This window comes from Oryctolagus cuniculus, chromosome 16, assembly GCF_964237555.1.
Source record: "Oryctolagus cuniculus chromosome 16, mOryCun1.1, whole genome shotgun sequence".
Classification (NCBI taxonomy): domain Eukaryota; kingdom Metazoa; phylum Chordata; class Mammalia; order Lagomorpha; family Leporidae; genus Oryctolagus; species Oryctolagus cuniculus.
In genome coordinates, this window is record NC_091447.1 from 11,278,157 (window position 1) to 11,291,961 (window position 13,805).

General features: G+C 45.7%; 1 protein-coding gene across 1 annotated transcript; it reads right to left on the minus strand.

Moving 5' to 3' along the window:
* Nucleotides 1-642: 642 nt before the first annotated feature.
* FERD3L (Fer3 like bHLH transcription factor) lies at nt 643-2,527 on the minus strand. Its single transcript, XM_051852790.2, has one exon. It carries the CDS (start codon nt 1,998-2,000, stop codon nt 1,467-1,469), a length of 534 nt encoding a protein of 177 aa, XP_051708750.1. The 5' UTR covers nt 2,001-2,527; the 3' UTR covers nt 643-1,466.
* Nucleotides 2,528-13,805: the final 11,278 nt, after the last annotated feature.

Here is a 13,805-nt window from a genome sequence, read left to right on the forward strand (position 1 = left end):
ACTGGAAAGACATGGAGGAAAACGCTGACAGGGTGATAATGTGAGTGGCTTAATTTTTTTTTCTATCTAGAACCTTCCAGTATTTCTAGAATGAGGATATATTGCTTCTTAACACAATGGATTCTATTTCTAAAAGCCTGCGTGTGCGCGGCAGAGCGGGTGCCCGGCCCCCGCACGTCGGAGCAAGCCCTGCGGATTTTTTTTTTTTCCGGATTCCCGCATTTGTGGTTAGGTGGGCTTCACCCACTCCTGTGGTTGCCACCACGGCTTTCTGAAAGACCCCATTTCAGGTGCTCGTGGAGCCGCACCAGGTCCAACCTGCACCCACCCGCTCGAACTTCCCGGCGGGCGCTGGGGTCCCGCAAGCCGTCAGAGTGCGTCTCCGCCTCGGACTTCCGCCTTCCGTGGAAATCCTCAGAGGCCGTGAGGGCCCACGCTACCGTCCCCACCTACGGCAAACGGCGGGCCGGTACGTGCTCAGGCCCCGCCGCGCAGGGAAACCGGGGCCAGGTGCTGCGTGGCCGCGGGCGGGCGAAGCCCGAAGTTCCCCGCAGGCCCGGGGGCACGCAGCGCGCCTCTAGCTGCCCTCGGCGGCCTGAGGCGTGGCAGGCCCGCAGCGAGCAAGTCCCACTCAGGCAAGGCCCTGGACAGTGGGCGCTCCCGCCTTGCTGGGCGCGGCGGTGCCAATGGGGCCATCTCAGTGGGCGCCCGCCCTGGGTTCCCGCTCTGGAAATCTGACACAGTGGTGTGGGGGGAGGGAGAGAGTGGGGGGGGGCAGGAGGAGATGGAAAGGGAGAGGGAGACCAGGAGGGAAGAAGAGAGAGACAGGAGAGAGAGCCAGCGAGCTAGTACTGGAGAGATGATGTCCCTTCCCGGACGTGGCATTCTGGTTACCAAGTCCCCTCGGACTCTCCCCATTTTTTCTGCATCTCCTCTTAGTCCCTGGTCTGGCCTGGGAGCCCTGGGCAGGAGGGCTGGAGCCGCTTGGCCTCTCCGGAAATCCCGCACGGGGTCGCGGGTCTCTGCTACAAGCCTTTCCTAGGAGCGCGCGGGTGGGGAGGGCACAACGTCCATTCTTGAGGCTTAAAACAAAGCCAAGACTCTCTCTGGTTTGCTACTTCTAATACCGTTAAAAAGACAACGCGGAGAGAGGGGATCCCGACAGCAGCGCCCAGTCCCCGCAGTCTGCGGACCGGATGAGCCAAGACCGCTCCCCGCTCTCGCCTCTGCCCGGCACACGGAGAGGGACCGCGCGGGCATCAGCTCCACAGCCGCTCTCTTGCCGAGAACACAGGGCGATTGACAAGGAGCTCACGTGGCCGAGAGGGCCACGCGTCCAGCCTCGCGGCCGCCCTGCTCCCCTTTCCAAAGCACCCCTCGGGGGCCGGCCCTGGCGCACCCCAGCCGCGCGCGCCCTGGCGGGGACCCGGCCGGCACCGCAGCCCCAGCCCCAGTCCCGGGCCGCCTCAGCCGGTTTGCTTGTCACAGCTCGCCAAGAGCTCGGTCATGAAGGAGATGTAGACGATGGCTAGGCGCAGGGTCTCGATGCGGGACAGCCTCTTCTCGTAGGCAAAGGTGGGCACCTTCCTGCGCAGCTGGTCGAAGGCCTCGTTGAGGTTGAACATGCGCTTCCTCTCGCGGATGTTGGCGGCCTGGCGCTGGGCGTAGGTGATCACCCGTTTCCTCCTGGGGCGGCCCAGCAGCGAGGCGCCTCTCCCGCGCCCCTCTTCTTCTTCTTCCTCTTCCTCCTCCTCCTCCTCTTCCTCTTCCTCCTCCTCCTCCTCGTCCCCTTCTTCTGCATCCCCCTCTTCAAACCGCGCCAGCCCTCTGGGTCTTCCCTGTCGGAGCGCAAGGCCTCGGTCCCCGAGGGGCGCCTCCGGCGGGAGGTCGCCGAGGACAGGACGTCTCGGGGAGACCAGGGACAGGTCCGCGACGAAGTCCAGCACGGCGGCGTCCACACAGCTCTCCCGCCATCGCTGGGACGCGGCCCTGCGGCTCATGGAGTTTGAGGCTGCGGAGGGGGCTTGCCTAACGGCCTTGGGTCGGGCCCGGCATCCTTGCCCAAGGCCCGGGGGGCCTGTTCCTCTTTGTAGGCAAGCTTGGGAACAGGATTAGTCGCGCTCACGGGGCCGGCTCTGGCCACGTCGCTGTCCTCGGAGCTGATGGAGGGAGACAGGCTGGAGGACACGTGGACGACCACAAGGGCGCAGGCCCCCCCCGGTGCTGGGCTCCTGTGCGCGGCGCCAATCGGGACAGTTCTTTCTCTACCTGCTGAGCCTTTTGTAACTGTCCTCGCCCCCCACAGCCGATAAATGCGCCCCAGACTCCTCACCTCGTGCGGGTCTTTAATTCCAGGCTGGGTTTTCAAAGCGAGGATGTTTTCCACCGCAGTGGCTTCTCCTAGACTTCAGGGCTGGAGACCCGAACCTTGCCACCGTCTACCAGGGGAGGGGAAGCAAATGGCATGCGCTTTTAATGATGTCCTGAAGAGGGGCCCAGGCCGCCGGGGGCTCCCGGGGAGCTGTTTGTCCCGTATCCCAGCGCCGCCGCGGCTGAAAGGCAAGCCCTTACATTAGCTTAAGTAAGCATGGCAGGGGGCAGGAGCGCATTCCCCGGGGTCGCTCCTGGAACCCGGGTCCTTTCCCCCTCCTGCCCGGTCACCGATGTTTGGACGCCCCCAGCCCGACAATGGAGATACTTGACTTTCCTTTCCCTTATCTCCTGCTCCCGTAAAGTGGAGGATTTTTATTCCCAGGGGAAAAGTGAGGTTGGGCACTAACGTGAGAAATGGAAGATCCCAGCGGTTGCTCCGTGAGGGATTTTGCTGTAGAACGGCCGGCGTGTAGGACAAAAGCAAGCCCTTTCCCCAAGGAGAATTTCTCCAGTCTCCTTTCACACATGATCCTTGATAAGCCAGTCTCTGCACTTTTAAGTTGCTGATTGAGTGTTTGCACAAAGGCAAATCCGGAGACTTCCATCTGCCTTCTTTTCCTCATTGGCTTGTATATTCCTACAAGAAGTTCCTCTACAGAACTTTAGAGCAGGAACCATACCTTGTTGAATTCTCCTGCGGGGTGATATTTTTGGTATTGTTAGATAATTTTTGAGATTAAAAAGTTTATGTCATGAAAAGGACATTTTACTGATTTTATATCAACTTAAAATATTTATGTATTTAATTGAGAGGGACAGAGGTGGGAGATAGATAGATAGATCAAGAGATATAGAGAGAGATAGAGCGATAGAGATAGAGAGAGCTAGAGCTAGAGAGAGAGAGAGAGAGAGAAAGAGAGAGAGATCCCATTCACTGCTTCACTCCCTGGGAACCAAGAAGTCAATCCATGTCTCCCACATGAGAGACAAGGATGACAAGGATCCAACTACTGGAACCATCACCTGCTGCTTCCCACAGGAGGTGGAACTCGGACTCAGGCACTTTGATGTGAGGATGAGGTGTCCCAATAGGGGCCCGATTCCTAATATTTTAACAAAGATGTGTTCCTTTTTCCTTCTTTGCCAATAGCTATGGTTTGGTACTCACGGCAGAGGATTTTTCAAATTCCTGGTGAGGTGAAGTGAGATGTTAGAAAGCAACTGTAAATGTGGCTTAGAAGAAAGCGTCCTAGGAGGTGAGTTTAGACACATCCTGGTTCAAGGGAGAAACACCAGGGACGTTGCTCCCCATGAGGAGGTGAGTTTTGGCCCTGAGGGTTCACTCAGTACATTGGACAGCTCCCAGAAACTGCTTATTTATAACAGGTAAGCCCCATTCCTGTCCTTCTCCCTTGTGTCTCTGGGTATATTCAAAGCAGTATGCTCTCACATAATTATTTTTTAACCCATTTCTGGCCGGGTTCTCCTTGATCTTCATAGATTTTTCTCTCCTCCTGCTCGTGTTTATATCCCACTCTCTAAGTAGTATTGATAACTCAGGGCAAGAACAATTAAAATTTATGTCCCCAGAAGATGTCAATGAGAATGAGATTTTTGGCTCTGATTACCTATTTGGTTTTTACTGTGAGTATTGCAAAGGGAAGACTAAAAAACAAAAACTAACAGCTATGTCAACCATAACTAGGAAAATAGCAAATGGGAGAATTAATTTTTGTTTAACAAGCAGTAACATGTTTTCCAATCCTCATTAAACTTAACATGAGATTTAATACTTGGGAATATTTTTATTTCATTTTAAAACTATGTTAAACATTGTTCAGCAACTTGTTTTCTCCATCCTGTAAATGTGTATACAAGTAGATTAAATATCTTAGTTAAAAGACAATTTAGTTTCATGATAAAATGTCTTCAGATACCTAAAGGAGGAAAACAGACACAAATGGGTTAAAAAAGAATAATTTTGAACGATTGCATTGTTTTAATATTTAAATTAAAGTTTTAATAAAATAAGGATCAGAAACTCTCAGGAGACATAATTATGACATACTGACATAATTAGAGCAAAAATATGAAGATGTAAGATGTGATGATGACAGTTTTTAATTGATTATACATTAGATTAATTATAGGTATTAATTTCTAAAAGTAATTATAATTATTAATTTCTATAATGAATTATAGGAAAAACTGAAATTATTTTTCTGTGCTAATTTTGAAGCATCAGCATCATTTTAAAAAGGCTTTGTGAATGTTTGTTTCCACAATAAATACAATGGTAAACATAATATATTTATCAAGTACTGGGTCATTTAATAAAGTTCATCCCAGCAGAATAAATCATAAATTTCCTTCTGGATTCGAAAGCCAGGACTTAAACAATTTTATAAAGCTCATCTGAGGATTAAAGGAGCTAAATTCAATCTTGATTCCTCTGTGTTCTGGTGCTATTGTTTATAATTATTCAGTAGTGGAGGATTTACTTTTCCCATTCATTTCAAAAAATAGTTTTATGAGAGAGAAAGAGGGGGAGATGGAGAGGGTAAGAGAGGAGGAGGAGGAGAGGGAGAGGGAGAGGAGAAGAAAAAGGAAGAGAAGACAAGACAAGAGAAAACCTCGTTCACTCCCCAGATGCCCTCAACAGCCCAGGATCCCAGGAGCTAGGAACTCAATCAACATCTTCCATGTGGGTGGCAGGAACTGGATTTCAGCCATTACTGCTGCTTCCCAGGGTACACATTGCTGGAAATCTGGAGTCAGGAGCCAAAGCCACGTATATAACCCAAGTATTCCAGTGTGGAAAGCAGACTTTTGAGTGGTGTTTTAACCTCTGGGGCAAACATCCACCACTGTAGGTTTTCTTAAAGAGTTTGTTAAACTCTCCATGAATTTTGCTCAAAATGTTTCAAGAAATTATGAAGAAATGACAGTTTTGCCTATTTATCACCCCCATTAAACATTTTGTATATACCATTACCTTGGATTCAGAATCAGAAAAAGAGAAGCTCTCTGATTCTCTAGGGGGTTAGAGGGTTGGAATCAAAATGGTAAAGAAATATAGACAAAAAATTAGAGTAAAATAGATACCCAACTCTCAAATTTGTTGAAACCTTATCTTTCCCTCCCCTTCTCCTACCTCTTCCTTTATTCTTATGAATCGTTCTGTGCTTTTAAGCCTAATGATAAAAATAAGACAAAGGTAGATGTTTATTATGATTGCAGAGAGAAAGACCCAGCATATACTCAGCTGACATGGAGAAAGGATTTATAATCTCTTCCCATTCAGTTCCAAATCATGTATAACTGTGGCCATGGCTGATTATAGAGATAGAATATATGTATCCATCTATGTCATCTTTCATTTTATAGTTTTGAGGTTTAGTAGTTGTTACATACCTTAAAATTCACAAATAACATACAGCTTAATGAATTTCATAAACTGAACATGTCCATGAAATTAGTACTCCAAACAATAAATAGAATGTTTTACTGAAGTTTGAGGTAGTGTAAATGCAAACAAGTCTCCAATTTGTCTTTACTAGTTACTTTTAAGGTCTTTCACAAAAGGGTTGTAACAATTTATACCATCACAAGTGATGAGATGGAGTTTCAGTTTTTTCATATCCTTATCAACTATTTTATGTCTCTTTATTTAAACAATTATGAATATTCATATGAATATTACATGGTGGTTTTAATTTATTTACATTTCCCAGATAACAGGTAAAATTGAGCACCACTTTATTTGGCCAGTTAGCTTCTGGCTCTTTGGTTCAGTGCTTGCTCACCTGTTTCTCCAATTTTTAAAATTTATTTGTATAAAGATCATGGATGGGAATGTATGTTAGATTTTTTCCCTTTCTCCCTAAACTATATGAATTTCTTTTTGATTATCTTTTTGTTATGTTCAAAATAATTTATTTTTGTTTTTTCCCAACTTTTAACATTTTTATGGTGGTAAAATACACATGGTATAAAATTCACTGTTTTAACCATTTTTTTTTTTTTTTTTTTTTTTTTTTTTTTTTTTTTTTTACAGGCAGAGTGGACAGTGAGAGAGAGAGACAGAGAGAGAAAGGTCTTCCTTTGCCGCTGGTTCACCCTCCAATGGCCGCCGCTGCAGCCGGCGCACCGCGCTGATCCTGGCAGGAGCCAGGAGCCAGGTGCTTTTCCTGGTCTCCCATGGGGTGCAGGGCCCAAGCACCTGGGCCATCCTCCACTGCACTCCCTGGCCATAGCAGAGAGCTGGCCTGGAAGAGGGGCAACCGGGACAGAATCCGGCGCCCCAACCGGGACTAGAACCCGGTGTGCCGGCGCCGCAAGGTGGAGGATTAGCCTATTGAGCCACGGCGCCGGCTCTGTTTTAACCATTTTTAAGAGCAGAGTCCAGTAGTGTTAAATCCACTTGCAATGTGAACCATCACCACCACCTATGACCAGAACCCCTTTTTCTCTTATAAAATGGAAACTCCATAAGCATTAAACATCAATTCTTAATTCTTCTTCTTCTCTCATGAATTTGATCACTCTTGATACCCCACATAGTAGAATCATATCATTTTTTTTTTGTGATTGACCTATCTTGCTTTGGGTAATGTCCTTAAGCATATACCAGCATTTCCTCACCCATTCATCCACTCACAGACCCTGGAGTTCATTCCATATGAATCTGTGAAAAATGCCACCTTGAACCTCAGTATCCAAACATATCCTTGGGACACCGCTTTTTAAATTCTTTTGGAGTGTACTCAGAAGTAGAATCGCTGATAACCTAGTGGCTGCTTTGTTTGATGAATCACCATACTTTTTTCCATAGCAGCTGTACCATTTTCCATTCCCATCAGCACTCCACAGAGAATTACTATTATTGCTCATCTTCACCAGAACTTGCTATTTTCTCAGGGCTCTTTAGAGTGCTGCAGTTCAGGGATTGACAAGCTTTCTACTGAATAGGTGAAGCAGTAAAGAATTAGACTTTATAGGTCATGCAGTCTCATTTGCCACCAGTCAGCTCTGTTTTGCCTTGTAGAATTAGACACAGACAGTATGTAAATGAAGAGGCGTGATGGTGTTCTTCAAAATGTGGCTTACAAAATTAGGTCATGTTTTGAACCTGGGCCTTGCTCCATCGTTTGCTGCCCATCTGCCCTTTTAATAAGCTTCTCTCCATTTCCCTGGGATGCCTCACATAGACACTTATTAAGAGTAGACAATCAAAACCACAAATGAATCTGAAATTGTTGAGCATGTATCTTTTTTTAAAGACATATTTTTGATTGAAAGACAGAGTTAGAGGAAAGAGAGAGAGAGAGAGAGGAGAGAGAGAGTGATATCTTCCATCTGCTGTTTCACTCCCCAAATGGCCAACAGCCAGAGAAGGGCCAGGCTAAAGCTAGGAGCTAGGAGTTTCATCCAGGTCTCCCACATAGTTGCAGGGACCCAAGCACTTGGGCCATCCTCTGTTGCCTTCACAGGTACATCAGCAGGGAGCTGGATCAGAAGTGGAGTAGTTGGGTCATTTTTTTGGACAGGCAGAGTGGACAGTGAGAGAGAGACAGAGAGAAAGGTCTTTCTTTTCCTTTGGTTCACCCCACAATGGCTGCTGCATCCAGTGCACTGCAGCCGTCACATGGCGCTGATCTGAAGCCAGGAGCCAGGTGCTTCTCCTGGTCTCCCATGCGAGTGCAGGGCCCAAGGACCTGGGCCATCCTCCACTGCACTCCTGGGCCACAGCAGAGAGCTGGCCTGGAAGAGGGGCAACCGGGACAGAATCCGGCGCACCTAATGGGACTAGAACCTGGTGTGCCGGTGCTGCAGGCGGAGGATTAGCCTATTGAGCTAATAGTTGGCCAGTAGTTGGGTCTTAAAGCGTCTCCTAGATGGGATGCCAGCATCGCAGGCAGAGGTTCAGCTGGCTGCTGGTCATGTATCTTTACATGTGCATGGCAGAGGGGTGATGAGGGAGTGTGAAAATACTCCTGAAGCAAATCAATCTGAAGCTTCTGTGTTTGGAGCTACACTGATGTGTTGCACAGATGACCAAGAAATTCTGTCTGAGAGGTGTCTGCACCAGCTGAAGTCACCCTTGCAGAGACCGAAATCTTGTTTCTAATCACTGACAACCCATCCCAAATTTGCTGATCTACTCTTCCTAACATTAGCATTCCCATATGCTGGGTACATTACCTTTAACTAGGTCCAAGGAAGGAAGAGGCAAAGTCCCCAGAGAGAGCTGGCTTCTGCTTTGTGTAGTGCTTCTCATGATCAAAAATCTCATAGTCTGATTTTGCCCGGTTCAATGAAGCAGATGGCTGCTTCAATAGACACACTCTTGGGCTGGCGCCGCGGCTCACTAGGCTAATCCTCTGCCTTGCGGCACCAGCACACCGGGTTCTAGTCCCGGTCGGGGTGCCGGATTCTGTCCCGGTTGCCCCTCTTCCAGGCCAGCTCTCTGTTGTGGCCCGGGAGTGCAGTGGAGGATGGCCCAGGTCCTTGGGCCCTGCACTCGCATGGGAGACCAGGAGAAGCACCTGGCTCCTGGCTTCAGATCAGCGCCATGTGACGGCTGCAGTGCACTGGATGCAGCAGCCATTGTGGGGTGAACCAAAGGAAAAGAAAGACCTTTCTCTCTGTCTCTCTCTCACTGTCCACTCTGCCTGTCAAAAAAAATAGACACACTCTTTACACCTTCACTAGTTTCTTTCTGCCATAGGTAATCCTGGAAAAGACTCTCACTGTTCTGCAGTGTCTGCTTCCTTTTTTTGCCTTTCAGTAATAGACTCACACATATGTTAGCTGGACACATTTCTGTCCTGCTACCTTCACGCCAAGGGAGGTATGAGCAGAAGTGATGTGTGCAACTGTATGTTGGTCTTGTGGGAAGCAAGTTGTTTGCTCTGTGCTTAGAGGTCTTCTGACCTCTTGCTACCCCTGGAATGTGTGTTGGTGGTGAGCTAAAATTAGCCATGTAACAAGGACATCACCCTGTGGTAGCATTTCGAAGACTTGTTTTGTAAAGGGACAGAGATCACACATTTTGGGTTTTAAAGGCTTTGTGGTCTCTGTCCCAGCTCCTCAACTCTGCTATTGTAGTGTGAAAAACAGCCTTGGACAGTACATAAATGAATGGGTGTAGCTGCTTGGAACTTTATTGATGAAAGTGGGTGGCAGACAAAATGGGCTATCAGGCCAGTTTTCTGACACCTGCTCTGGGAGACAATAGAACAGCAGGAAATGATCTAGTGAGGAGAACTGTACCTCCAAATATAAGTTCACAGGTAAGAAACCATGCACTGGCAGTGTACCTCAGACATGGATAGAAGTAGTGTGCTTTATGCTGGCACCTAGTAACTAGAAGATGATTTGAAAAAACAGACAGATAAGTCTTTAAGATATCATTTATTTTATTTTTTTAAGATTTATTTTATTTATTTGAAAGACAGAGTTACAGAGAGAGCTAGAGACAGATAGAGAGGTCTTCCATCCACTGGTTCACTCCCCAGATGGCTGCAACGCCCAGAGCTGCACCGATCCGAAGCCAGGAATCAGGAACTTCTTCCAGGTCTCACACATGGGTGCAGGGGCCCAAGGACTTGGGCCATCTTCCACTGCTTTCCCAGACCATGGCAGAGAGCTGGATGGGAAGTGGAGCAGCTGGAACTAGAACTGGTGCCCATATGGGATGCTGGCACTTTAGGCCAGGGCTTTAACCCACTGCGCCACAGTGCTGGCCCCTGATATCATTTAAAAGTGTCATTTATCAAAGCTTCTTAACATCCTTGATTACAGTTTTCATCTCAGGTTCTTCCTCCTCATATGAAATAATTCTGTTTCAGTTAGCCTTTGGGATAAATCTATTTTCCGAATTTTCTATTATATTAGTTCTTACATTAGTTGTTGTTTGAATACTTTCCAAATTCTTCACTTCTTTTTAAAAACATGTGGAAAAACTGGAGAAGTGTGAAAAAAAATCCCCAGGATGCTATAAAGTGCTACCCTCCAATAATTCCTTTTTTCATTTCCTATACTATATTCTTATACATTATGTTTAATAGTGACTTTCCTTTTAATAAATGTTATAGGTTTTACATTCATTATTTTATCCATACACTCTCTTGTGTATTTGGTGATTAAATGCTGTATGTGTTATTTTGCAGTTCAATCATTGTTGAAAATTTTTGCTACTATGCTATTTATATATCGTATGGGGGAAGTATCAGCATTGAGTTGAAACATACAAAATTGAGTATATCAAACCATTTTGAACTCTAAAAATGGACAGTTTCAAACAATTCAACCTAATAAAATAAAAAATATTCTTGCTTAATAAGGAAGCAGAATTTTAAAATGTTATAATTACTTATATATTAATGTATAGCAGGTTAAGACAATAAGTCTTCCTATTGTATACTAGATATATTTAATAGTAAATTTAGTAATTTATAATTGTTGTTCAAAAGACTTTCGTTTGTTGCTTACAATGTACCTGGTTGTTGTGACATTGATCTGGGAGTTTGGTATAAAGCAGCAAACAAGATACAGATCACAATAGAAAATCCTCTGTTGTATTGAAGGTGGTAAGTGTCATGAAAGGAGTTATTCAGTTGTAAGGGTGGCAATTTGCTACTTTTAGTGAGTTTATCAAAACAAAAGTATTATATGTGAATAAGTACTTGGAGTTAGTAGGGCATTAGTTAAGTGTCTATCAGGTGAGACAGTCGACAGTTCCAGAGAACTGATATTTCAAAGAAGATAACATGAAAGAGTCTGAGTTATTGGAGGGAAATCTCAGATGCTGCCATGGTGGAACGAAGTAAAAGAAGAGATAAGGGTCTTTGCTTATATTGTGGGCAAGGTGGACTCCTTTGGAACCTTTGGTAGGTTTGCTTTGAAATAATTCTTCTGGCTCAGATGTTGAGCATAAATTCCATGGGGGACAAAGGGGAGATGAGGTAACCTGTTGGGGCATATGCAGTCTCTGGGTTGGTAGCGGCACAGTAATGTAAAGCAGTTGTGTTCTGGATGTATTTTGAAGAATATTCAACAGCATTTACTGGTGAATTGTTTGCTGTGTGTGAAAGAAAGAGAGGATGCAAGGATGATAGCAAGGTTTTGGCTTAAACAACTGGGGAGAAAGACTTGAGATCAACTCATACAGGAAAGCCCTGAACCTCTGAGTTTCATGTATTTATTCAACAGTCAAGTGGAGACCCTGGCTAAGTTTCTCTCTCACTCAAGTCAAAGTCATTGTCATGTCTTACAAAGTGTTATGTGACACGCAACTAAGAATTTGTTTCATTATCTTCTTTCTCCTTTATTATGCATTAGCCGTGCTGGTTTCTTTAATGCTTCTCAAACATTACCTGCCTCAGTGCCTTAGCATTTCTCTCACTTTTAACTCTTTCTCAGGTATCCATGGGCTCATTCTTCCCTTCCTCTAGTTCTGTTGAAAATCCTAGCTTATCAGAGATGCATTCTATAGCAAAGAGGGTGGTTATTCCTTACTACCCTGTATCATTTTCCCTCTTCTGTCTTACACTCCTTAATCCTCCTACTTGGCTTTTATTTTCTCCACAGCACATAAGTCCTCTGCCCTGACCCTGGACACAGTATATATTTACTTCTTTCTTTCTTTATTTTTATTTTTATTTTTTTAGGCAGAGTTAGTGAGAGAGAGAGACACACACACACATACAGAGAAAGGTCTTCCTTTTTCCGTTGGTTCACTCCCCAAATGGCCGCTGCGGCCGGTGCGCTGAGCTGTTCCGAAGCCTGGTTGCCCATGTGGGTGCAGGGCCCAAACACTTGGGCCATCCTCCACTGCACTCCTGGGCCACAGCAGAGAGCTGGCCTGGAAGAGGAGCAACCGGGACAGAATCCGGTGCCCTGACTGGAACTAGAACCTGGGGTGCCAGCGCTGCAGGCGGAGGATTAGCCTAGTGAGCCGTGGCACTGGCTATTTTTACTTCTTTACATGTTTATTTTCAGTTTCCCTCACTGGAAGAGGAGCTGCTGGTAGCTGTGCAAGTGCACTGCTGAGACTTCTCTTTCAGCTTTACTTGTTTCAATTAGCCAACTTGTTTCTACCAAAGTGCTTTGGTGGGCTAGTGCAGCTTTCAAGCTTAGACCTTGCTCTCTGTGGACAGTCAGGCACAGAAGAAATGCTAGCCTGGCTGTTTCTACCCAATGGTAGGCTTCTCTACAGATGGTATTTGTTCTATAGCTCCCTGTTGTCTTTGTTGATTTATTTTTTCCAGTTCTGTGTCATAATCTGAAGTGCTTCCTCCAAGTTCTGATTCCTCTTTCATAACTATCCTATTAGTATTCAGTCTAAAGCATTTTCAGATTTATTGTTGTTTTTATTCCCCCTCATATTTCACAGGAGTTGCTTTCTCTTCTACCTCCCTGCCCCTCAATTTTTCTAGCATTCTTCACTTGGTCTTAGGTCCCAGTATCTCCTTTATGGAGGACCTGAAGGAACGGAGTTGCTACTGGCGATGTTCTCCTTAGTAAACTGGGATTTGGAGCGTGAGCCAATCATCAAATGGCTGGCAATGAAGATCTCATCCTGGGTGCTTTGTGGGATACAGACAGTCCCTGATGCACAGTGATGGTTCATTTGCTTAAAGTTTCATTGGGGATGACTGGGGAGGATGTTCCAGTGGAAGGGATTATCCCAGCTTGTCCAATAATTCAGGGTTTGGGGGATGCAGAGGACAATGAAATTGATGGGCTGTTAATAAATTGCAGTGATGTCTTGGTGAAGAATAGTGAAAAGTTTCAAGAAGTTAATAAATGATAGAACAAAAAGCACAAAGACAGGGATTCTTGTCTCTTGTGGTAGGAGAACACAAAAATCTGAAACCCAAATTTAGGACTTGACAGTTACAGCTATTGAGTTTCAAAGATGAGTACATGATCCCCTAAGACAGAAAACATCTTATTGAATTACCAAGCTATAGGTGCTACGTGGACACTTTGGAGTCTTTTGTCCTGGGTACCAGTAGATAGGAAGAGGTGTTATCATCTCTGGTAAGGGAAGAGGGAGAAGGATATTACCTGGAAGTATTTCCTGTTTAGAACTCCACCGTGCTGCTTCTCAGTACTCTTTGGTCTGCTTGTGAATGGGGAGAGGGATTACCCCAGACACAGACTTCTCTGGAAAGAGAATTTGAGCTATATTGCTAATTCAGCTTCCAAGACCAGCAGAGATAATTATGAAGTTGGGGAAATTTAGAATGAAGAGAGTAAAAGGAAGACTAGGAGTACCAGTTGCAACTTCAAGAAGAACTACAAGTGAGGGGGTTTTGGTTGTTTCCACTAATTTCTCATTTCTAGTTTTGCTTAGCAAGAGAGACCAGCTAGAACCTTGAGGGAATATTTAGTGCATGTGTTCAGAGACAAGTAATGTGACA